Source organism: Oncorhynchus nerka, linkage group LG3 (assembly GCF_034236695.1).
Source record: "Oncorhynchus nerka isolate Pitt River linkage group LG3, Oner_Uvic_2.0, whole genome shotgun sequence".
Taxonomy (NCBI): Eukaryota; Metazoa; Chordata; class Actinopteri; order Salmoniformes; family Salmonidae; genus Oncorhynchus; species Oncorhynchus nerka.
Genome location: NC_088398.1, coordinates 15471703 through 15495603, shown reverse-complemented (window position 1 = coordinate 15495603; position 23901 = coordinate 15471703). Strand labels below are relative to the sequence as shown.

The 23901-nt window shown below is 48.5% G+C and overlaps 1 protein-coding gene across 4 annotated transcripts in view; it reads left to right on the top strand.

The window, feature by feature from the left end:
- Window positions 1-7281: 7281 nt before the first annotated feature.
- The window catches only part of rims2a (regulating synaptic membrane exocytosis 2a), a 135037-nt gene continuing 118417 nt past the window's right edge, over window positions 7282-23901 (top strand). For all 4 annotated transcript variants that reach the window (XM_065008801.1, XM_065008799.1, XM_065008797.1 and 1 more), the window contains exon 1: window positions 7282-8205. In XM_065008801.1, the coding sequence (XP_064864873.1) occupies window positions 7365-8205 (841 nt within the window). In that variant the 5' untranslated portion in view covers window positions 7282-7364. The remainder of the gene's footprint in view (window positions 8206-23901) is intronic.

Genomic DNA, 23901 nt, shown 5'->3' with positions numbered 1-23901 from the left:
TCAAACATTTCAGGTAGCCTTCCACAAGCTTCCCACAATAAGTTGGGTTAATTTTGGCCCATTCCTCCTGACAGAGCTGGTGTAACTGAGTCAGGTTTGTGGGCCTCCTCCCTCGCACACACTTTTTCAGTTCTGCCCACAAATTTTCTATAGGATTGTGGTCAGGGCTTTGTGATGGCCACTCCAATACCTTGACTTTCTTGTCCTTAAGCCATTTTGCCACAACTTTGGAAGTATGCTTGGGGTCATTGTCCATTTGAAAGACACATTTGCGACCAAGCTTTAACTTCCTGACTTATGTCTTGAGATGTTACTTCAATATATCCAGATAATTTTCTTCCCTCTTGATGCAATATATCTTGTGAAGTGCACCAGTCCCTCCTACAGCAAAGCACCCCCAGAACATGATACTGCCACCCCCGTGCTTCACGGTTGGGATGGTGATCTTCGGCTTGCAAGCCTCCCCCTTTTTCCTCCAAACATAACGATGGTCATTATGGCCAAACAGTTCTATTTTTGTTTCATCAGACCAGAGGACATTTCTCCAAAAAGTACGATCTTTGTCCCCATGTGCAGTTGCAAACCGTAGTCTGGCTTTTTTATGGCGGTTTTGGAGCAGTGGCTTCTTCCTTGCTGAGCGGCCTTTCAGTTTATGTCGATATAGGACTTGTTTTACTGTGGATATAGATACTTTTGTACCTGTTTCCTCCAGCATCTTCAGAAGGTCCTTTGCTGTTGTTCTGGGATTGATTTACACTTTTCGCACCAATGTACATTCATCTCTAGGAGACAGAACGCGTCTTCTTCCTGAGCGGTATGATGGCTGCGTGGTCCCCTGGTGTTTATACTTGCGTACTATTGTTTGAACAGATGAATGTGGTACCTTCAGGCGTTTGGAAATTGCTCCCAACGATGAACCAGACTTGTGGAGGTTTACCATTTTTTTCTAAGGTCTTGACTGAGGCACTGAGTTTGAAGGTAGGCCTTGAAATACATCTACAGGTACACCTCCAATTGACTCAAATGATTTTTAAAGGCACAGTCAACTTAGTGTATGTAAACTTCTGACCCACTGGAATTGTGATACAATGAATTATAAGTGAAATAATCTATCTGTAAACAATTGTTGGAAAAATTATTTGTGTCATGCACAAAGTAGATGTCCTGACCGACTTGCCAAAACTATAGTTTGTTAAAAATACATTTGTGGAGTGGTTTGAAAACTAGTTTTAATGACTACGACCTAAGTGTATGTAGACTTCAACTGTACACATGAGATGAGTAAAGCAGTATGTAAACATTATTAAAGTGGCAATGTTTATAGGGCAGCAGCTTCTAAGGTGCAGGGTTGCGTAACCGGGTGGTAGTCGGCTAGTGATGGCTATTTAACAGTCTGATGGCCTTGAGATAGAAACTGTTTTTCAGTCTCTCGGTCCCAGCGTTGATGCACCTGTACTGACATCGCCTTCTGGATGACATTTCACTGGCATTTTCAACCTGTCCCTGGCCGAGTCTGTAATACCTACATGTTTCAAGCAGACCACCATAGTCCCTGTGCCCAAGAACACCAAGGTACCCTGCCTAAATGACTACCGAACCTTAGCACTCACATCTGTAGCCATGAAGTGCTTTGAAAGGCTGGTCATGGCTCAAATCAACACCATCATCGCAGAAGCCCTAGACCCACCCCAAATTTCATACCACCCCAACAGATCCACAGATGACGCAATCTCTATTGCACTCAACACTGCCCTTTCCCACCTGGACGAAAGGAACACCTACGTGAGAATGCACAACTATATTGAATATAGCGTAGCGTTTAACACCATATTGCCCTCAAATCTCATCAATAAGCTAAGTACCCTGGGACTAAACACCTCACTCTGTAACTGGATCCTGGACTTCCTGACAGGCAGTCTCCAGGTGGTAAGGGTAGGCAACAACACATCTGCTGATCCTCAACACAGGGTCTCCTCAGTGGTGCGTGCTTAGTCCCATCCTATACTCCCTGTTCACCTACGACTGCATGGCCAAGCACAACCCCAACACCATCATTAAGTTTGCAGACGTCACAACGGTGGTAGGCCTGATCACAGCGATGTGACAGCCTTTACGGAGGAGACCTAGAATTGTGGTGCCAGGACAACAACCCCTCCCTCAACATGATCAAGACAAGGGAGATGATCGTGGACTACAGGAAAAGGACGGCCGAGCACGCCCCCATTCTCATCGACAGGGCTGTAGTGGAGCAGAATGAGAGCTTCAAGTTCCTTGGTGTCCACATCACCAACAAACTATCATGGTCTAAACACACGAAGACAGTCGTGAAGAGTGCACGACAACACATATTCCCCCTCAAGAGATTGAAAATATTTAGCATGGGTCCTCAGATCCTCAAAAAGTTCTACAGCTGCACCATCAAGAGCATGCTGGTTATATCACCACCTGGTATGGCAACTGCTCGGCCACCGACCGCAAGGCGCTACAGAGGGTATTGTGTACGACTCAGTACATCACTCCGGCCAAGCTTCCTGCCATCCAGGACCTATATACCAGGCAATGTCAGAGGAAGGCCCCAAAAATTGCCAAAGTCTCCAGCCACTCTAGTCATAGTGTTCTCTCTGCTCTGCACGGCAAGGTATCGGAGCACCAAGTCTAGGTCCAAAAGGCTTCTGAACAGCTTCTACCCACAAGCCATAAGACTGTTGAACAGCTAATAAAATGGCTACCCAGACTATTTGCATTGACCCCCCCCTTATTTTTTTGCGCTAATGCTACTCGCGGTTTATTATCTATTATCTATGCATAGTCACTTTACCCCTACCTACATGTACATATTACCTCAATTACCTCGACTAACCTGTACCTCCGCACTTTGATAAATAAATAAATAAAATTGGATTTGATTGATTTGATTCACTGGCTGTCCCAGGCTCAGCCCAGCAGCAGATTAGGCTCCTTATGCAGTGTGAATGCAGTTCAATGCCATGCCAGTACTTACATCACTACGCTATGCAGTTCAGATTTCAGACGGTAGGCTGAGAGGCTGGTGGATGAATCATTGTCTGCTTCTGAATGATGTCACTATCCCATCCTCCTAGCTCCCATACTGCACTGGCAGCTTGGGTGTTGGACAATGCTCTTTGACTGCACAATGCTCACTGCCACTGTATCATACCGGCTATTCTACGAGAGTGTTGAACTCCCCTCTCTCCCCATGTCTGCCTGTATGTATGTATGTATGTATGTATGTATGTCTGTCTGTCTGTCTGTCTGTCTGTCTGTCTGTCTGTCTGTCTGTCTGTCTGTCTGTCTGTCTGTCTGTCCCTAAGTCTGCCCCTCAGTCCGTCCCTCAGTCGGTCCGTCCGTCTGTCGGACAGCAGTTTGAATAGGGGTTTGAATGCAAACGTAAGCTCACGGGACTGTGTCATATGGGATCTGGGAGCAGCAGGAGAGCACAGAGCGACATTCAACTACCACAGCCAGTCAGTCAGAGATCCTACACGGATGTCAATATATGTCTTATTATACAACATGTATTCCAAATACATTTACAGGCAGACGATGTACAGATCATCCACAGCAGAGTGGTGTTGTGTTACATTTACATTTAAGTCATTTAGCAGACGCTCTTATCCAGAGCGACTTACAAATTGGTGCTTTCACCTTATGACATCCAGTGGAACAGCCACTTTACAATAGTGCATCTAGGTCTTTTAAGGGGGGTGAGAAGGATTACTTTATCCTATCCTAGGTATTCCTTAAAGAGGTGGGGTTTCAGGTGTCTCCGGAAGGTGGTGATTGCTCTACGGCCTGCGCTGAGGACATTAGCATGATGCTGTGGGCAGATGTAGTAGTAGTAGTAGTAGTAGTAGTAGTAGTAGTAGTAGTAGTAGTAGTGGTAGTAGTAGCAGTAGTAGTAGTAGTAGCAGTAGTAGTAGCAATAGTAGTAGTAGTAGTAGATGTAGTAGCAGTAGTAGTAGATGTAGTATTAGTAGTAGTAGTAGTAGTAGTAGTAGTAGTAGTAGTAGTAGTAGTAGCAATGTAGTAGTAGTAGTAGATGTAGTAGTAGTAGTAGCAATAGTAGTAGTAGTAGTAGATGTAGTAGTAGCAGTAGCAGTAGTAGTAGTAGTAGTAGTAGCAGTAGTAGTAGTAGTAGTAGATGTAGTAGTAGCAATAGTAGTAGTAGTAGTAGTAGTAGATGTAGTAGATATAGTAGTAGCAGTAGTAGTAGTAGTAGTAGTAGCAATAGTAGTAGTAGTAGTAGCAATAGTAGTAGTAGTAGCAATAGTAGTAGTAGATGTAGTAGTAGTAGTAGCAGTAGTAGTAGTAGTAGTAGTAGCAATAGTAGTAGTAGCAGTAGTAGTAGCAATAGTAGTAGTAGCAGTAGTAGTAGTAGTATTAGTAGTAGTAGTAGTAGCAGTAGTAGTATCACCACCTTCCGGAGACACCTGAAACCCCACCTCTTTAAGGAATACCTAGGATAGGATAAAGTAATCCTTCTCACCCCCCCTTAAAAGATTTAGATGCACTATTGTAAAGTGGCTGTTCCACTGGATGTCATAAGGTGAACGCACCAATTTGTAAGTCGCTCTGGATAAGAGCGTCTGCTAAATGACTTAAATGTAAATGTAAATGTAGTAGTAGTAGTAGATGTAGCAGTAGTAGTAGCAGTAGCAGTAGTAGTAGTAGTAGTAATAGTAGTAGTAGTAGTAGCTGCTACTGACTCTGGTCTGTTTGGATACAAAGGGCATCCAGGGCTAAACAGGACTACACATTATGGGATATTTGGGGCTTGTCAGGGGGGGGTATGGTAGTGTGTGTGTGTGTGTGTGTGTGTGTGTGTGTGTGTGTGTGTGTGTGTGTGTAAAATTCCACAACAGTAGCAGTCCTGAGGGGGCATTGGCTAGGGGGCCCTTAGGCCATACTAATAACTCTCACTGAAGCATTTCCTAGTGTTATCAGTGTTACCCCCCTATCAGTGATACACACACTCTCACTCTCATACACACACCTCCTTCATCACCATGCCTGTCTTACAGAGACATGCTGACAATGCAATTCCCCCCCCACCCACACACACAGTACACCCTGCGCGTTCCATCCAGTCACTCAGCCAGTCTACTGTACTCTGCCATATCATCATTCCTGCCGCCGCCTCACCTTGGTTTTCTCAATGAATCAGCGGTCTGTTATTGTCTGGACGACTTATACATAATGCATCAGACAGTAGAGTTCAGTACACTACATGACTGGGTCAAAAACATGACCATTAATGAACCTGCTGTTGGAAATGTATTGGCAGGTTGTAACATACTAAATTAAGACTCAGAAAGCATTTGAGTCCTAACATGTCATTACTTTCTTTCTTTCCAGAGGTAAAAAGTAGAACAAGAGGTAAGATTTGTGAACAGTGTAGTTTGGACAAAAGGAAAGCATTAACATACAGGGCTGTTCACAGCCAGGGCTCCTCAGCCACATCCTTCTTCCCCCGTTCCCCCTTCAGTGACTGCTGGATATACTGTAGTGTGTCCCAAATGGCACCCTAATCTCTTTATAGTACGCTATTTCTGAACAGGGCCCATAGAGCTCTGGTCAAAAGGAGCGTACTACAAAGGGAATAAGGTGCCATTTGGGATATAGACACTGTCTTTGGAATTATGGAGGAGTACATAATATATCACAAATCCTGAACCAGTTATGACATATTACATTTGGCCCAAATAACATCGCGACAAACACAAAATGGTGGCTGCTGCTCTATATTTACTGTCAATAGATAATACTTAACGTCTGGTCGGACAATATTCTTGGAACAGTGCAGTACTGGTGTGAGTCCAGTTCAGGTGTGAATACAGTAGTTGAGACTTAAAAAGTGTTTCGTATGATCCTGCTCTCCCGTCCTGGCTTCACAGTATTCTAGCTCAGTGTAGTGACTACAGAAGGCTAGTTCTGTCTGTCTATGTGACTCTACTGGCTGTGTGTGGAGCAGAGCAGTGGTTTTCCATGGGGATGGAGGGGGCCGATATAATTAGGGAAGAAGTCTCTCCTCTTCTCCTCCATTACCCCTCTCCTCCGTTCCTTCTCTCCTCCTCTCTTGTTCTCCTTTCTTCCTTTCCTCCTCTCCTACTCATCTTCTAAGGTTCGAAATTAGATTGTTAATAATCCCCTTTTCCCAGCATTTTCCTAATTTAGGCACATTATTATTGGCTAAGCTACACACACCACAGACACCTCCCTCCCAAACGCCTGGCCCCTCCCTCTCCCTCTCCAGACAACAGACAGCACATCCCAACGCTGGGGAACAGTGTAATTTATCATAGCACAGACTCTCTCTCTCTCTCTTTGACTCTCTTTTTCTCTCTCTCTCGCACACATACGTACGTGCGCACACACACACACACACACACACGCGCGCACACACACACACACACACACACACACACACACACACACACACACACACACACACACACACACACACATGCTTTTAATTTGAAAACATGAACGGGCCATACTCAAGCAACGTCTGCTGTTAATCATGTGCCATCTAGCTGTTTGAAATGATTTGCAATAATCGTCATTTATCCGCTTTACACCAACACAGTAATCACATAGAATGAACATGAAGATGAAAGATGACCTATAGTATCCACATAGTAACCAAGAGGAAATGGAACCATATTATAGATCAATAGATAATAGTGTACAGGTAGAATGTTGAATATATTTGTACAGACTTTGACTCATTACAGGAATAACATCAGTTTTGATGGTGAAACTATTTCCTGTTTTGAGACTTTTTAAGGCTGCTTGGTTTCTGAAAAGCGCCTTGCCTTTTCAGAGATATCTTGTCTTTGGGTCTGGCTGCCATCTTAGTACTCCTAGATATATTTTTAGTGAAGAGAGTCAAAGAAGTGCAGGAGTCTTCTTCCCAAACCCCCAGCTCCAAACCCCCAGCTCCAGCCCTGTTATGTGACAGCTAGCTATGCCTTTCATCAGCATTCTACGAGACCCACGCAGTGTGGAGTACACACACACACACACACACACACACACACACACACACACACACACTGGTGGTTACCCTTTCTAGGGAACTGCTGTTTTTGGAGTGGGTTTAAAAGGCAGGTAAGCTCAGCAGAAAGCCCTGTAGATCTTTCATCCTAAGCATCAGTGAGAGTTTTTATACAGCCTTTTAAAACCCTCTTCTGACTAAGATAATTTTCTTTCCTACTTGACCCTCTGACTAACAGTTTTTTTCTTTGACGGACAGGAAACGAAGCCCATCAGCATCCAGGGATCCAAACCAAAGATACGACCAAAGGGAGGAGCGGGGTCAGTATGCCCCGGGGGACGGCACCATGCCCAGATCACCGTCCGACTACGGGGATGGGGACCCTCGGCGTGGGGCCCCACGGAGGTACCAAGACGCTGAGGCGGCGCGGGGGGAGTACCGTGGTGGGCGTGGCCGCTGGCGCTCCCATGAGGACTACCCTCTGGACCAGGACGGGCCCTACCCTCTAGACGGGCAGCCCAATGAGTACGAGCTGCAGCGCCAGCGCCAGGAGGAGTACCAGACACGCTACCGCTCCGACCCCAACCTGGCTCGTTACCCCGTCAAGCCCCAGCCCTACGAGGAGCAGATGAGGATGCATGCTGAGGTGGGCCGGGCCAGGCACGAGAGGCGCCACAGTGATGTGTCTCTGGCCTACACGGAGCAGGATGAGCCCCAGGGACCAATCCGCCTGTCCAGACAGCACCTGACCGAGCGCCGGCCGCCCATGGTGGGCCAACGCTCCTACTCCATGGACAGAAACTCCCCCACTCCTGGAGGCCACCACCGGACCTCCAACCACAGCCCCCCCACCCCACACCGCAGCCCCGTGCTGGGGGACAGGTCAGGGGACATGAGGCGGGGGCCAGGGGAGCCAATAGGGTTCAGGGGTCATGATTATCTGGACCCCAGCTCTGCAGTCAGGAAGACCAAGAGGGAGAAGATGGACACCATGTTGAGGAACGACTCTCTGAGCTCTGACCAGTCCGAGTCCATCAGGCCGCCGCCACCAAAGCCCCACAAAACCAAAAAGGGGGGTAAAATGCGGCAAGTGTCCCTGAGCAGCTCGGAGGAGGAACTGGCCACCACGCCGGAGTACACCAGCTGTGAGGACGTGGAGATAGAGAGTGAGTCTGTCAGTGAGAAAGGTAGGAACACTCTTCCTCCTGCTCTCTCTCGTTCTACTCTCATACTGTACACTAGAGGGGGCAATCTGAATAGGCAACCTATTCCCTATAGTGCACTACTTTATAGGGCACTCTCTTTTACTAGGGGAAAATCTGAAAAGGCAACCTATTCCCTATATAGTATTGCTCTATATAGGGAATATATTTTGGGGTCTGGCCTAAAGTCGTGCACCATATAGGGAATAGACTGCCATTTGGGAAGCACAGAGTTATGTCAGGGATAGTCAAATCACCTTTACATTATTCATTGGGAAGTGTATTCAGTGTCACTGTCAGCTCATGTTGAACATGTTTATTGACTAATTACCACTGTTCCATATTCAGTGAGTTAGTGGTACGACAGTAGTCTGCTAGCTCCATATGTTCAGTACAGAGGACTGAGTGCCATTGATGACTAATGAGCACCAGACCATCACAACTCTCTTCTCAGTCGCCCTTAATTATATGAAGGAAACTACAACGTTTATCCATGAAAACAATACCATATGTTCTGTATATGTTCTGTATGGTCAGGCTTGCATAACTAATGTGTTTTAATCTTGCCCTCGTGGTCTCATTCATAATAATATGATATGTAGATTATGATAGGAATTTGATCTTATTAATGAGACGTCGCTTAAAAACTAACCTTTTATTCCCTCACAGTCTATGGTCTGTCTGTGTCTTTGTTACGTGATCTGACCTGTTTTTGTGTGTGTGTGTGTGTGTGTCAAGTCTATTCTACACTGTACAGCAACTGTGTGGAGGGAGCTTATTATGTCGACAGGGCTTGGCCAGATGTGTGTAAATGTCTATGCAAGAGTGTTTGTGTGTGTGTGTGTGTGTGTGTGTGTGTTGGGCTGCTGCTCTAGATACCTTATCCTGTCTCTGTCCTCCTGTAGCACACATTGCAGGGCCTGGCTACCACTTCTGTTTCACACATTCAATCTGATGTAATGGACTCTATATTATATAAACAGATAGAGGGAGAGATCGAGAGATAGCGAGAGGAGTGACGAGAGGGGGTGGGAGAGAGAAAAAGAAAAATATGGAGAGAGGAGAGGAGGGGCCAGGGAGGAGGGAGAGAGAGAGCCAGGAGAGAGCGAGGAGAGGAGAGGAGAGAGGGGAGGGAGAGGGAGAGCGCGGGGAGAGAGTGGAGAAAGAGAGAGAGAGAGAGCGGGAGAGAGAAGGAAGGAAGGTAATGATATATGTAATTGTAGTCTGATACTGTACTTTTACAGTGTCACAGGTACGCACGCACACACACATACACACAAACACACACACTTGTTTCACACACATACACACAAACACACACACACACAAACTGTCCCAAAGTGTGTGTGTGCATGCGTGTGTGTGTTTGTGCGTATTGGGCGGCACACTCCAATAGAATCAGGGCCAGAGGTGATGTGCTGTTCCAGTCATTCAGCCTATAGGGAGTCAGTCTGTCTGTGTCTGTGGGTTAGTCTGTGATGCTGCTTTTGAACGGCCTCTGGCTGAACAATGTCATCAGTCGTGCATATTAATTAATGAAGGTACGGCAAATGCAATTAAGTGGTAGAATAATTAGGGTTTCTCCCTGTAGGAATCTAGCCTCGCAAGCCGCGTGATCTTGCACGCTAACATGAATGGTTCCTTGCACTGATAAATCCGCGAGATCAGGCTACTTGTGAAGCCAGTAGGATTCCCCCTGCATGACAAATCAACTCCGTTGGATCAGCCAGGGAGCACAGGATGGGATTGGAGTAGACAGTGGAGTCGAGTCGTGAGCTGGGCTGGGCAGAGTGGAAGTTTGAAGATCAAATGTTTTTTGAATTGCTTACTTCTAGATTCTAGCCTCTAGTCCCTAACTCCTAGTCCATATTGTTTGTGTATTTACTATGGATTAAGTTATATATGACATTTTATCAAATCAATTCTCTGTAATTAATATTACCTGATTAAACTAATCATGTAAATAGTTTCATATTTAAATTGCACAACAATTCCATGTGAATGTGATAGACTTCCCAAGATAGACTTTATGTCGTCCTATCATCAGTAATAATGTCTCAGATGACAACAGATCTGATATCATAATCTTTAAGTACCAACGGATATTTTCAACTGGTTGGATTACCGAAATATGGCTCCGTTCCCAACCTCCTGATGTCACCAGACTCTCTATGTTAACAAAGGGCTTTCCAAGAGTCCAATCTGTAGAGTAGAGAGAGAAAAGGGGGGAAAGTATTTATGCGGGTCATAAACCTCACCAACAGGGCAACATCATGGCACTAACTACTACCTTTCTCTCCTCTAGATGCAGGCAGTAGATAGTTATGTATTATAAGGTTATAAACATTCATCTCATACTACTGGACCACAACGATCAAACCACTCTCGCCCTCTCTCGGTGATGTCATAATGTTAAGGACACTAACAACGTCCCAGATAGAGGGAAAGAGAGAGAGAGAGAGAGATTAGGCCTGGGCCGGCAGAGGAGCGGTCACCGTGCTGAAAGCATTGCTATACGGGCAGGCTGGCTTTGTGGTTTCCATATTAGTCCTTTGAAAAGGCAGACAGCTTCCAAAGGAGTTTTTAAGTGTTTGTAGAGCTGTTTCTGAGGAGTGACCTATATAGATTCCCCTCTAAAGCAGACTGCATGGCACATCTACACTCAAGGGTTACTTCCCTGTGTGCTGTCTCTGTCTCCTTTGGATGACTGTGAAGGACTGACTGTGAGTTAGTCCCTCTACAAGGCCCCTTTCACATAGCTTGAAAGTGAAACAGGCATAGTTATTATTTGTATGTGTTTTTCTTATGGATCCCCATTAGCTGCTATCAGATATAAAGCTGCACAAATCGAATAATGCAGTGCATTCGGAAAGTATTCAGACCCCTTCCCTTTTCCACATTTTGTTACGTTACAGCCTTATTCTAAAATGGACTATATACAGTACATGTTTTCCCATCAATCTACACACAATACCCCATAATAACAATGTGAAAACAGGTTTTTATTTATTTTGGCAAGTGTATTAAAAATTTAAAAAACAGATATAGTTGAAGTCGGAAGTTTACATACACCTTAGCCAAATACATATAAGTCAGTTTTTCACAATTCCTGACATTTAATCAGAGTAAAATTTCCCTGTTTTAGGTCAGTTAGGATCACCACATTATTTTAAGAATGTGAAATGTCAGGATAATAGTAGAGAGAATGATTTATTTCAGCTTTTATTTCTTTCATCACATTCCCAGTGGGTCAGAAGTCAACATACACTCAATGAGTATTTAGTAGCGTTGCCTTTAAATTGCTTAACTTGGGTCAAACGTTTCAGGTAGCCTTCCACAAGCTTCCCACAATAAGTTGGGTGGATTTTGGCCCATTCCTCCTGACAGAGCTGGTGTAACTGAGTCATGTTTGTAGGCCTCCTCGCTCGCACACGCTTTTTCAGTTCTGCCAACAAATTTCGTATAGGATTGAGGTCAGGGCTTTGTGATGGCCACTCCAATACCTTGACTTTGTTGTCCTTAAGCCATTTTGCCACAACTCTGGAAGTATGCTTGGGGTCATTGTCCATTTGCGACCAAGCTTTAACTTCCTGACTGATGTCTTGAGATGTTGCTTCAATATATCCACATAATTTTCTTCCCTCATGATGCTATCTATTTTGTGAAGTGCACCAGTCCCTCCTGCAGCAAAGCACCCCCACAACATGATGCTGCCACCCCCGTGCTTCACGGTTGGGATGGTGTTCTTCGGCTTGCAAGCCTCACCCTTTTTTCTCCAAACATAACGATGGTCATTATGGACAAACAGTTCTATTTTTGTTTCATCAGACCAAAGGGCATTTCTCCAAAAAGTACGATCTTTGTCCACATGTGCAGTTGCAAACCGTAGTCTAGCTTTTTATGGTGGTTTTGGAGCAGTGGCTTCTTCCTTGCTGAGCGGCCTTTCAGGTTATGTCGATATAGGACTCATTTTACTGTGGATCTAGTTACTTTTGTATCTGTTTCTACCAGCATCTTCAGAAGGTCCTTTGCTGTTGTTCTGCGATTGATTTGCACTTTTTGCACCAAAGTACATTAATCTCTAGGAGATATAATGTGTCTCCTTCCTGAGCGGTATGATGGCTGCGTGGTCCCATGGTGTTTATACTTGCATACTATTTCTTGTACAGATGAACGTGGTACCTTCATGCGTTTGGAAATTGCTCCCAAGGATGAACCAGACTTGTGGAATCCTAAAAAAAATCTGAGGTCTTGGCTGATTTCTTTAGATTTTCCCATGATGTCAAGCAAAGAGGCACTGAGTTTGAAGGTAGGCCTTGAAATACATCCACAGCTACACCTCCAATTGAATCGGTCAGGGAGGTGACCAAGAACCTAATGGCCACTCTCCCAGAGCTCCGGAGTTCTTCGGTGGAGATGGGAGAACCTTCCAGAAACCTTCTCTGCAGCACTCCACCAATAAGGCCTTTATGGTAGAGTGGCGAGTTGGAAGCCACTCCTCAGTAAATGGCACATGACAGCTAGCTTGGAGTTTGCCAAAAGGCACCTAAAGGACTCTCAGACCATGAGAAACAATATTCCCTGGTCTGATGAAACCAAGATTGAACTCTTTGGCCTGAAAGCCAAGTGTAAGGTCTGGAGAAAACCTGGCACCATCCCTACGGTGAAGCATGGTGGTGGCAGCATCATTCTGTGGGATGTTTTTCATCGGCAGAGACTGGGAGACTAGTCAGGATCGAGGGAAAGATGGTCGGAGCGAAGTACAGAGAGATCCTTGATGAAAACCTGCTCCAGAGTGCTCAGGACCTCAGACTGGGGTGAAGGTTCACCTTCCAACACGACAACGACCCTAAGCACACAACCAAGCCAAAGCAGGTGTCATGTCTTTACTATCATTAAATGAAGACATTTAGTTTTTATCAAAGATTCTCTGTAATTAGTATTATGCGATTAAACTGATTAATCATTTAACTGTAATTAACTAGGAAGTCGGGGCACCAAGGAAAATATTCAGATTACAAAGTTATAATTTCCTAATTTAACTTTTCAGATATTTTATCTGATCAATTAGTCTTCGAATTAATTTATTATTTACTTTACCTCACGTTAGTCTCATTCCAAACGTCGTAAATTGTTGGTTATCTGGACGAACCCAGTCTTCACGATGAGTCATCCATACATCAATTGTCTGAAATTATTTATTTACTAACTAAGTAATTCACAGAAATGCATAAACAAACAAACAAAGTACATATGGTTTCAAGAAGTGATAGGGGAATGTGCCCTAGTGGGCTAAACCGGCATGGCGGCTTGTTGTACAAAAGGGAAGTGGGGGTCGACTGAGAAGACAACACACAGTTGATAATTATAACTTGAATTGAAATGCTAATCCTTTGCACATGAACGCTCACTCATTTGGGAACAATTGCAATCAATATATATATTTACGCTCAGTGTGTCGTCGGGATCTCTGCTGAAAAGTTAGTTTCTGTTGGAGATTTTCCGTCCTCTCTCTCGCTCTCTTTCTCTCTCTCTCTCTCTCTCTCTCTCAGACTAGTAATTAATATCAAAGACTTGTTCTTATTCTGTCGGTATCGATAGTCTAAGAGTTTAACCACGTGGTATGGTTAAAAGATTCAGCAATCGTCTCAACCTTTGTCCTCTCGTGATTGAGAGAAAACATGGTCTAGTTGAGAACTTCTCAAAGTTGGGGGTTTATTCAGGAGTTGCAGAAAAGGGCCTGTCCCAGGATGCCTGACCCTAACTGGGCTCATGGTCGGTCCTCTGATTTCGTTAAACTCAAAAGGGAATTGGAGTTTCCTTCATTAAACAGTCCAAAATCACATTACACAATTTTACAAACAATATCATCCTCACTCATTCATCTTATACAACAATTAGATTTAAACCTCATATCTGAGGCTATTATATAAACAGTGTTATGCTAATGTGGCCGCACCGTCTCTCATGAGTTTTACAAACTTGTAACAAACGGACCAGTTCGTAGCTGGATTCTTCACCGATCTTTTATACCTTCTCCGGAACATAAATGTTGGTCGTACCTCAAGTTCTGTGAGGTGGAAGAAATTCCTCTGTTCTCTATGAAACTTCACTCTGTCTCTATACTGTGCGGCCATGAGGCAGGATCCTCCTGGAATTTACGACCTCTCTGACCACAACAGCCTAGTTGTAGGAGGCAGGGAGAGGCGGATGGGGCTTGCTGTACCCAAAGAGGGCAACGTCATGACACAGGAGTGGCTTCGAGACAAGTCTCTGAATGCCCTTGAGTGGCCCAGCCAGAGCCCAGACTTGAACCCGATCGAACATCTCTGGAGAGACCTAAAAATAGCCGTGCAGCGACGCTCGCCATCCAACCCGAGCAACCTTGCGAGGATTTGCAGAGAAGAATGGGGGAAACTCCCCAAATACAGGTCTGCCAAGTTTTTAGAATCATACCCAAGAAGACTCGAGACTGTAACCGCTGCCAAAAGTGCTTCAACAAAGTACTGAGTAAATGGTCTGAATACTTATGTAAATTTGATATATCAAATCAACCTCATCATGTCAGTTTCCCCTCAACACCATAGGATATGATTTTGGACAGGATAGGTATTATACTGTATGGCATCTGTAAGGGTTTAAGGCCTGTATTTCAGATCTCCACTACTTCTACAGACAACTACATGCTAAATAGCAACACACAGACTCTCCCCTGTTCCCCTGTTCCCCTGTTCCCCGTCCTGTAGCCTTCCCACTTGTTTGTTACAACAGGACAATGGTTATAGACAAAGGGTCGTTTTTCATTCCCCTGCTTCAGAACGAAACACTCCCATTGACACACACACACACACACACACACACACACACACACACACACACACACACACATTGAATTAAACCCCATTTTCGTTCAGAATTAACATCCAAAGCTATCCTTCAAGAGTTGGGCCACTTGACTCACTCCACGCAGGCCCACAGTCGTCATAATTGCAAATTGATTTTGTTGTCAAATCTGTAATTATGGGGGCTTTTACCTTGGCAACGTCAAAAGCAGGAAAAATGGATGAGGAGGAGAGGAGAGGGAGGAAAAAAACAAGAGAGAAGAGGAGAGGAGAAAAGAGGACAGGGGAGGAACGCAGAGCTGCTTCACAGGTGAAGAGGAGAGGAGGACGAGGATGAGGAGAATACAGGCAGTCAACATTCCCCAGTCCCTGTGTTATATAACTTTCTCTCCTCACACAGGGAGGGAAGTAGCACATGGCTAGGTTAGCTCAGACTGGCTCCATTATTGATGCATTGTATTGTGAAGGTTATGTGAAGGATCACAGTAGTGGTGGGGTCACAGAGTAGTTTGAATGTGGACTGCTGAGGCCAGGGAGGTGAGCTTCTGAGGTATAGGATGTAAGGTTTTGTATTTTGGAGGTATGGGGGGAGGGGGCTTACAGTATATACTGTCTGTTATTAAAACCCCTGTTCCGAGTCTGTCACACTTGTATGTAACATGCATGGTAAGCAAGCGCTCAATGATTAGCAATAGGAATGGTGTTTGGCCTGCAGAATTTTCCCTTCACCCAGTCAGTCCAGTGTGACGTTGAAGGACGAGCCATAACCAGATAAGCAGAACATACATTCAATAGCTTGGGCCGAGGGGGGAGAAAGCTGAGGGATAGAGTAAAGTGGGCAGAAAGCACCTTCTGTCCATCTGTGGCCAGTCAGCAGCACTATGGTCTGCTCTGCTATGTTATACACTCAGTGAGCTGCTTGACTGGCCAGGAAGGGAGGGAGGGAGGGAGTTTGAGGTGGGTGAGATGAATACATGGGTGTGTTATGGCAGGCTAAGCTCACCTCGTGCCATGCTCTCTGACCCTGGGCACTCTGGGGATCTGGGGGGGGGAGGTGAGGGAGGGAGTGAGTGAGTGAGGGAGAGAGAGGGAGGAGGTGCCATCAGTAATGGCCTGAGCTCCTGGCTGCTCCTGGCTGCTCCTGGCTGCTCCTGGCTGGCTGTTGGTAGTGAGGCTGGGAGACTGATTTAGTGTGACGTCCCTCTCACTCTGTTTTCCTCCGTATTGATCTCATGACATGCCACCTCATGATAGCGCAAGCAGGACAGAAACTAGAAAAGACGAGAGACACCGAGAGAGAGAGAGAGGCAGGGAGGGATAGGGGGAGAGAGTCGCTCTGGATAAGAGCGTCTGCTAAATGACTTAAATGTAAATGTAAATGTAGAAAGAAGGAGAGTCATGAGAGAGAGAGGGGGCGAGAGAGAGAGGGGGGGGGGCAGAAGAGAGAGAGGGTGAGGGGGGTGGATGGGGTGGACGCTGTTTAGTGATAAAACCAGACTAGATTCTCACAAATGTCCTAAATAATAATTGATTCTGTAGCTCTTTAACCTGCTCCACCTTGGATGTTTTTGGACAATCTGGTTCCACAAACACAAATCACACAGCTAATCTGCTCCCTTTACCTCACATTATGGATACTGTTTAAACATACACAATGTTTCACCTCTCTCTCTCTCTCTCTTTCTGCTCTCACCCCCCCGAATTGTAGTAAAAACACCATCAATAATTAATGATCCAATTAATAGTGTACACTGGTTTCTATTGAGTTGTCAAAGTGATGGAGAGCCTGCTGGCAATGAACTCTTTCTCCACTGTCTCCTCCTCACGTTGTGCTGCTGCCGGAACCCTGAATCAGCACTTTGGTGGTGGGTCCCCGCGCCTGCTGCGCCGGGCCCGAGTGAAACCAACTGGGGGGGACGAGGGAGGGAGGAGACTGCTGATGCTCACAATTTACGGCTGTGATGAGTTTCCTGTTGGCTGAATCACCCTCAGCTGAGGTTTTAACGGTCCTCACCAGGGATCAGGGCTTAATTGTGATTGGCACTGTTAATAAAACAGGAGGAAGAGGGAGGCAACAGAGGGAGGCCACGTTCTCTAGACTGGGACAACAGTAGCTTAGCTCAGCCCCCATCTGAGGGGCGTGGCGGTGTGTGTGTGTGTGTGTGTGTGTGTGTGTGGTTGGCTTCAGATGAGCTGGAGAGATGTGTGATTTCAACACGTTTATGGGATTTCAACATGTTAATATGATTTCATCATGTCTATGGGATTTCAACATGTTAATATGATTTCAACATGTTAATATGATTTAATCATGTCTATGGGATTTAAACATCTGTGACTGTTAGAATTGCAAGCCGTAAGCTGTTTGGGGATATCATGGACACAATAGCAAAGTCATTGGGTTGCAGCAGCTGAGACAAAGAGAGGCAGGGAGAGGAGAGGCAGCGATGCTAAAATGTGTTTATGGCGACTGGCAGCAACAACAGCTCAGTGTGTGTGTGTGTGTGTGTGTGTGTGTGGCAGGGAGGGTAATCAGTGTTGAGTGTTGTCAGCTGTTGGTTCCAGCGGGTCACGGAGGGCATAGCCCATCTGGGGACTTCCATATAGTTTTATCACTGGGCATAACTGTATACAGTAAGTGGTTTTAGCACCCACAGGGACGGGTGAAGGGATGGAGGGCTTGTGATAGGACCAGAGGAGGGGTGAAGGGATGGAGGGCTTGTGATAGGACTAGTTGAGGGGTGAAGGGATGGAGGGCTTGTGATAGGACCAGGGGAGGGGTGAAGGGATAGAGGGCTTGTGATAGGACTAGTGGAGGGGTGAAGGGATGGAGGGCTTGTGATAGGACTAGTGGAGGGGTGAAGGGATGGAGGGCTTGTGATAGGACCAGGGAGGGGTGAAGGGATGGAGGGCTTGTGATAGGACTAGTGGAGGGGTGAAGGGATGGAGGGCTTGTGATAGGACCAGGGGAGGGGTGAAGGGATGGAGGGCTTGTGATAGGACTAGTGGAGGGGTGAAGGGATGGAGGGCTTGTGATAGGACCAGGGGAGGGTTGAAGGGATGGAGGGCTTGTGATAGGACCAGGGGAGGGTTGAAGGGATGGAGGGCTTGTGATAGGACTAGTGGAGGGGTGAAGGGATGGAGGGCTTGTGATAGGACTAGTGGAGGGGTGAAGGGATGGAGGGCTTGTGATAGGACTAGTGGAGGGGTGAAGGGATGGAGGGCTTGTGATAGGACTAGTGGAGGGGTGAAGGGATGGAGGGCTTGTGATAGGACTAGTGGAGGGGTGAAGGGATGGAGGGCTTGTGATAGGACTAGTGGAGGGGTGAAGGGATGGAGGGCTTGTGATAGGACTAGTGGAGGGGTGAAGGGATGGAGGGCTTGTGATAGGACGAGTGGAGGGGTAAAGGGATGGAGGGCTTGTGATAGGACCAGGGGAGGGGTGAAGGGATGGAGGGCTTGTGATAGGACTAGTGGAGGGGTGAAGGGATGGAGGGCTTGTGATAGGACCAGGGGAGGGGTGAAGGGATGGAGGGCTTGTGATAGGACTAGTGGAGGGGTGAAGGGATGGAGGGTTGTGATAGGACTAGTGGAGGGGTGAAGGGATGGAGGGCTTGTGATAGGACTAGTGGAGGGGTGAAGGGATGGAGGGCTTGTGATAGGACTAGTGGAGGGGTGAAGGGATGGAGGGCTTGTGATAGGACTAGTGGAGGGGTGAAGGGATGGAGGGCTTGTGATAGGACTAGTGGAGGGGTGAAGGGATGGAGGGCTTGTGATAGGACTAGGGGAGGGGTGAAGGGATGGAGGAGGGCTTGTGATAGGACTAGTGGAGGGGTGAAGGGATGGAGGGCTTGTGATAGGACTAGTGGAGGGGTGAAGGGATGGAGGGCTTGTGATAGGACTAGTGGAGGGGTGAAGGGATGGAGGGCTTGTGATAGGACTAGTGGAGGGGTGAAGGGATGGAGGGCTTGTGATAGGACCAGGGGAGGGTTGAAGGGATGGAGGGCTTGTGATAGGACCAGGGGAGGGTTGAAGGGATGGAGGGCTTGTGATAGGACTAGTGGAGGGGTGAAGGGATGGAGGGCTTGTGATAGGACCAGGGAGGGGTGAAGGGATGGAGGGCTTGTGATAGGACTAGTGGAGGGGTGAAGGGATGGAGGGCTTGTGATAGGACCAGGGGAGGGGTGAAGGGATGGAGGGCTTGTGATAGGACTAGTGGAGGGGTGAAGGGATGGAGGGCTTGTGATAGGACTATTGGAGGGGTGAAAGGATGGAGGGCTTGATAGGACTAGTGGAGGGGTGAAGGGATGGAGGGCTTGTGATAGGACTAGTGGAGGGTGAAGGGTGAAGGGATGGAGGATGCTTGTGATAGGACTAGTGGAGGGGTGAAGGGATGGAGGGCTTGTGATAGGACTAGTGGAGGGGTGAAGGGATGGAGGGCTTGTGATAGGACTAGTGGAGGGGTGAAGGGATGGAGGGCTTGTGATAGGACTAGTGGAGGGGTGAAGGGATGGAGGGCTTGTGATAGGACTAGTGGAGGGGTGAAGGGATGGAGGGCTTGTGATAGGACCAGGGGAGGGTGAAGGGATGGAGGGCTTGTGATAGGACTAGTGGAGGGGTGAAGGGATGGAGGGCTTGTGATAGGACCAGGGGAGGGGTGAAGGGATGGAGGGCTTGTGATAGGACTAGTGGAGGGGTGAAGGGATGGAGGGCTTGTGATAGGACTAGTGGAGGGGTGAAGGGATGGAGGGCTTGTGATAGGACTAGTGGAGGGGTGAAGGGATGGAGGGCTTGTGATAGGACTAGTGGAGGGGTGAAGGGATGGAGGGCTTGTGATAGGACTAGTGGAGGGGTGAAGGGATGGAGGGCTTGTGATAGGACTGAAGTGGAGGGGTGAAGGGATGGAGGGCTTGTGATAGGACTGGAGGGGTGGAGGGGTGGAGGGATGGAGGGCTTGTGATAGGACTAGTGGAGGGGTGAAGGGATGGAGGGCTTGTGATAGGACTAGTGGAGGGGTGAAGGGATGGAGGGCTTGTGATAGGACTAGTGGAGGGGTGAAGGGATGGAGGGCTTGTGATAGGACTAGTGGAGGGGTGAAGGGATGGAGGGCTTGTGATAGGACTAGTGGAGGGGTGAAGGGATGGAGGGCTTGTGATAGGACTAGTGAGGGGTGAAGGGATGGAGGGCTTGTGATAGGACCAGGGGAGGGGTGAAGGGATGGAGGGCTTGTGATAGGACCAGTGGAGGGGTGAAGGGATGGAGGGCTTGTGATAGGACTAGTGGAGGGGTGAAGGGATGGAGGGCTTGTGATAGGACTAGTGGAGGGGTGAAGGGATGGAGGGCTTGTGATAGGACCAGGGGAGGGGTGAAGGGATGGAGGGCTTGTGATAGGACTAGGGAGGGGTGAAGGGATGGAGGGCTTGTGATAGGACTAGTGGAGGGGTGAAGGGATGGAGGGCTTGTGATAGGACTAGTGGAGGGTGAAGGGATGGAGGGCTTGTGATAGGACCAGGGGAGGGTTGAAGGGATGGAGGGCTTGTGATAGGACCAGTGGAGGGGTTGAAGGGATGGAGGGCTTGTGATAGGACTAGTGGAGGGGTGAAGGGATGGAGGGCTTGTGATAGGACTAGTGGAGGGGTGAAGGGATGGAGGGCTTGTGATAGGACTAGTGGAGGGGTGAAGGGATGGAGGGCTTGTGATAGGACTAGTGGAGGGGTGAAGGGATGGAGGGCTTGTGATAGGACTAGTGGAGGGTGAAGGGATGGAGGGCTTGTGATAGGACTAGTGGAGGGGTGAAGGGATGGAGGGCTTGTGATAGGACTAGTGGAGGGGTGAAGGGATGGAGGGCTTGTGATAGGACTAGTGGAGGGTGAAGGGATGGAGGGCTTGTGATAGGACCAGGGATGGAGGGGTGAAGGGATGGAGGGCTTGTGATAGGACTAGTGGAGGGGTGAAGGGATGGAGGGCTTGTGATAGGACCAGGGAGGGGTGAAGGGATGGAGGGCTTGTGATAGGACTAGTGGAGGGGTGAAGGGATGGAGGGGTTGTGATAGGACTAGTGGAGGGGTGAAGGGATGGAGGGCTTGTGATAGGACTAGTGGAGGGGTGAAGGGATGGAGGGCTTGTGATAGGACTAGTGGAGGGGTGAAGGGATGGAGGGCTTGTGATAGGACTAGTGGAGGGGTGAAGGGATGGAGGGCTTGTGATAGGACTAGTGGAGGGGTGAAGGGATGGAGGGCTTGTGATAGGACCAGGGAGGGGTGAAGGGATGGAGGGCTTGTGATAGGACTAGTGGAGGGGTGAAGGGATGGAGGGCTTGTGATAGGACTAGTGGAGGGGTGAAGGGATGGAGGGCTTGTGATAGGACTAGTGGAGGGGTGAAGGGATGGAGGGCTTGTGATAGGACTAGTGGAGGGGTGAAGGGATGGAGGGCTTGTGATAGGACCAGGGGAGGGTTGAAGGGATGGAGGGCTTGTGATAGGACTAGTGGAGGGGTGAAGGGATGGAGGGCTTGTGATAGGACTAGTGGAGGGGTGAAGGGATGGAGGGCTTGTGATAGGACCAGTGGAGGGGTGAAGGGATGGAGGGCTTGTGATAGGACTAGTGGAGGGGTGAAGGGATGGAGGGCTTGTGATAGGACCAGGGGAGGGGTGAAGGGATGGAGGGCTTGTGATAGGACTAGTGGAGGGGTGAAGGGATGGAGGGCTTGTGATAGGACTATTGGAGGGGTGAAGGATGGAGGGCTTGTGATAGGACTAGTGGAGGGGTGAAGGGATGGAGGGCTTGTGATAGGACTAGTGGAGGGGTGAAGGGATGGAGGGCTTGTGATAGGACTAGTGGATGGGGGTGAAGGGATGGAGGGCTTGTGATAGGACTAGTGGAGGGGTGAAGGGATGGAGGGCTTGTGATAGGACTAGTGGAGGGGTGAAGGGATGGAGGGCTTGTGATAGGACTAGTGGAGGGGTGAAGGGATGGAGGGCTTGTGATAGGACCAGGGAGGGGTGAAGGGATGGAGGGCTTGTGATAGGACTAGTGGAGGGGTGAAGGGATGGAGGGCTTGTGATAGGACCAGTGGAGGGGTGAAGGGATGGAGGGCTTGTGATAGGACTAGTGGAGGGGTGAAGGGATGGAGGGCTTGTGATAGGACTAGTGGAGGGGTGAAGGGATGGAGGGCTTGTGATAGGACTAGTGGAGGGGTGAAGGGATGGAGGGCTTGTGATAGGACTAGTGGAGGGGTGAAGGGATGGAGGGCTTGTGATAGGACTAGTGGAGGGGTGAAGGGATGGAGGGCTTGTGATAGGACTAGTGGAGGGGTGAAGGGATGGAGGGCTTGTGATAGGACTAGTGGAGGGGTGAAGGGATGGAGGGCTTGTGATAGGACCCAGGGAGGGGTGAAGGGGAGGGGTGGAGGGATAGAGGGCTTGTGATAGGACTAGTGGAGGGGTGAAGGGATGGAGGGCTTGTGATAGGACTAGTGGAGGGGTGAAGGGATGGAGGGCTTGTGATAGGACTAGTGGAGGGGTGAAGGGATGGAGGGCTTGTGATAGGACTAGTGGAGGGGTGAAGGGATGGAGGGCTTGTGATAGGACTAGTGGAGGGGTGAAGGGATGGAGGGCTTGTGATAGGACTAGTGGAGGGGTGAAGGGATGGAGGGCTTGTGATAGGACCAGGGAGGGGTGAAGGGATGGAGGGCTTGTGATAGGACCAGGGGGGGGTGGAGGGATAGGAGTGGAGGGGTGAAGGGATGGAGGGCTTGTGATAGGACTAGTGGAGGGGTGAAGGGATGGAGGGCTTGTGATAGGACTAGTGGAGGGGTGAAGGGATGGAGGGCTTGTGATAGGACTAGTGGAGGGGTGAAGGGATGGAGGGCTTGTGATAGGACTAGTGGAGGGGTGAAGGGATGGAGGGCTTGTGATAGGACTAGTGGAGGGGTGAAGGGATGGAGGGCTTGTGATAGGACCAGTGGAGGGGTGAAGGGATGGAGGGCTTGTGATAGGACCAGGGAGGGGTGAAGGGATGGAGGGCTTGTGATAGGACTAGTGGAGGGGTGAAGGGATGGAGGGCTTGTGATAGGACTAGTGGAGGGGTGAAGGGATGGAGGGCTTGTGATAGGACCAGTGGAGGGGTGAAGGGATGGAGGGCTTGTGATAGGACTAGTGGAGGGTGAAGGGATGGAGGGCTTGTGATAGGACCAGGACTAGTGGAGGGGTGAAGGGATGGAGGGCTTGTGGATAGGACCAGGGGAGGGGGAAGGGGATGGAGGGCTTGTGATAGGACCAGGGGAGGGGTGAAGGGATGGAGGGCTTGTGATAGGACCAGGGGAGGGGTGAAGGGATGGAGGGCTTGTGATAGGACTAGTGGAGGGTGAAGGGATGGAGGGCTTGTGATAGGACTAGTGGAGGGGTGAAGGGATGGAGGGCTTGTGATAGGACTAGTGGAGGGGTGAAGGGATGGAGGGCTTGTGATAGGACTAGGTGGAGGGGTGAAGGGATGGAGGGCTTGTGATAGGACCAGGGAGGGGTGAAGGGATGGAGGGCTTGTGATAGGACTAGTGGAGGGTGAAGTGGATGGATGGGCTTTTGATAGGACTAGTGGAGGGGTGAAGGGATGGAGGGCTTGTGATAGGACTAGTGGAGGGGTGAAGGGATGGAGGGCTTGTGATAGGACTAGTGGAGGGGTGAAGGGATGGAGGGCTTGTGATAGGACCAGGGGAGGGGTGAAGGGATGGAGGGCTTGTGATAGGACCAGGGGAGGGGTGAAGGGATGGAGGGCTTGTGATAGGACTAGTGGAGGGGTGAAGGGATGGAGGGCTTGTGATAGGACCAGGGGAGGGGTGAAG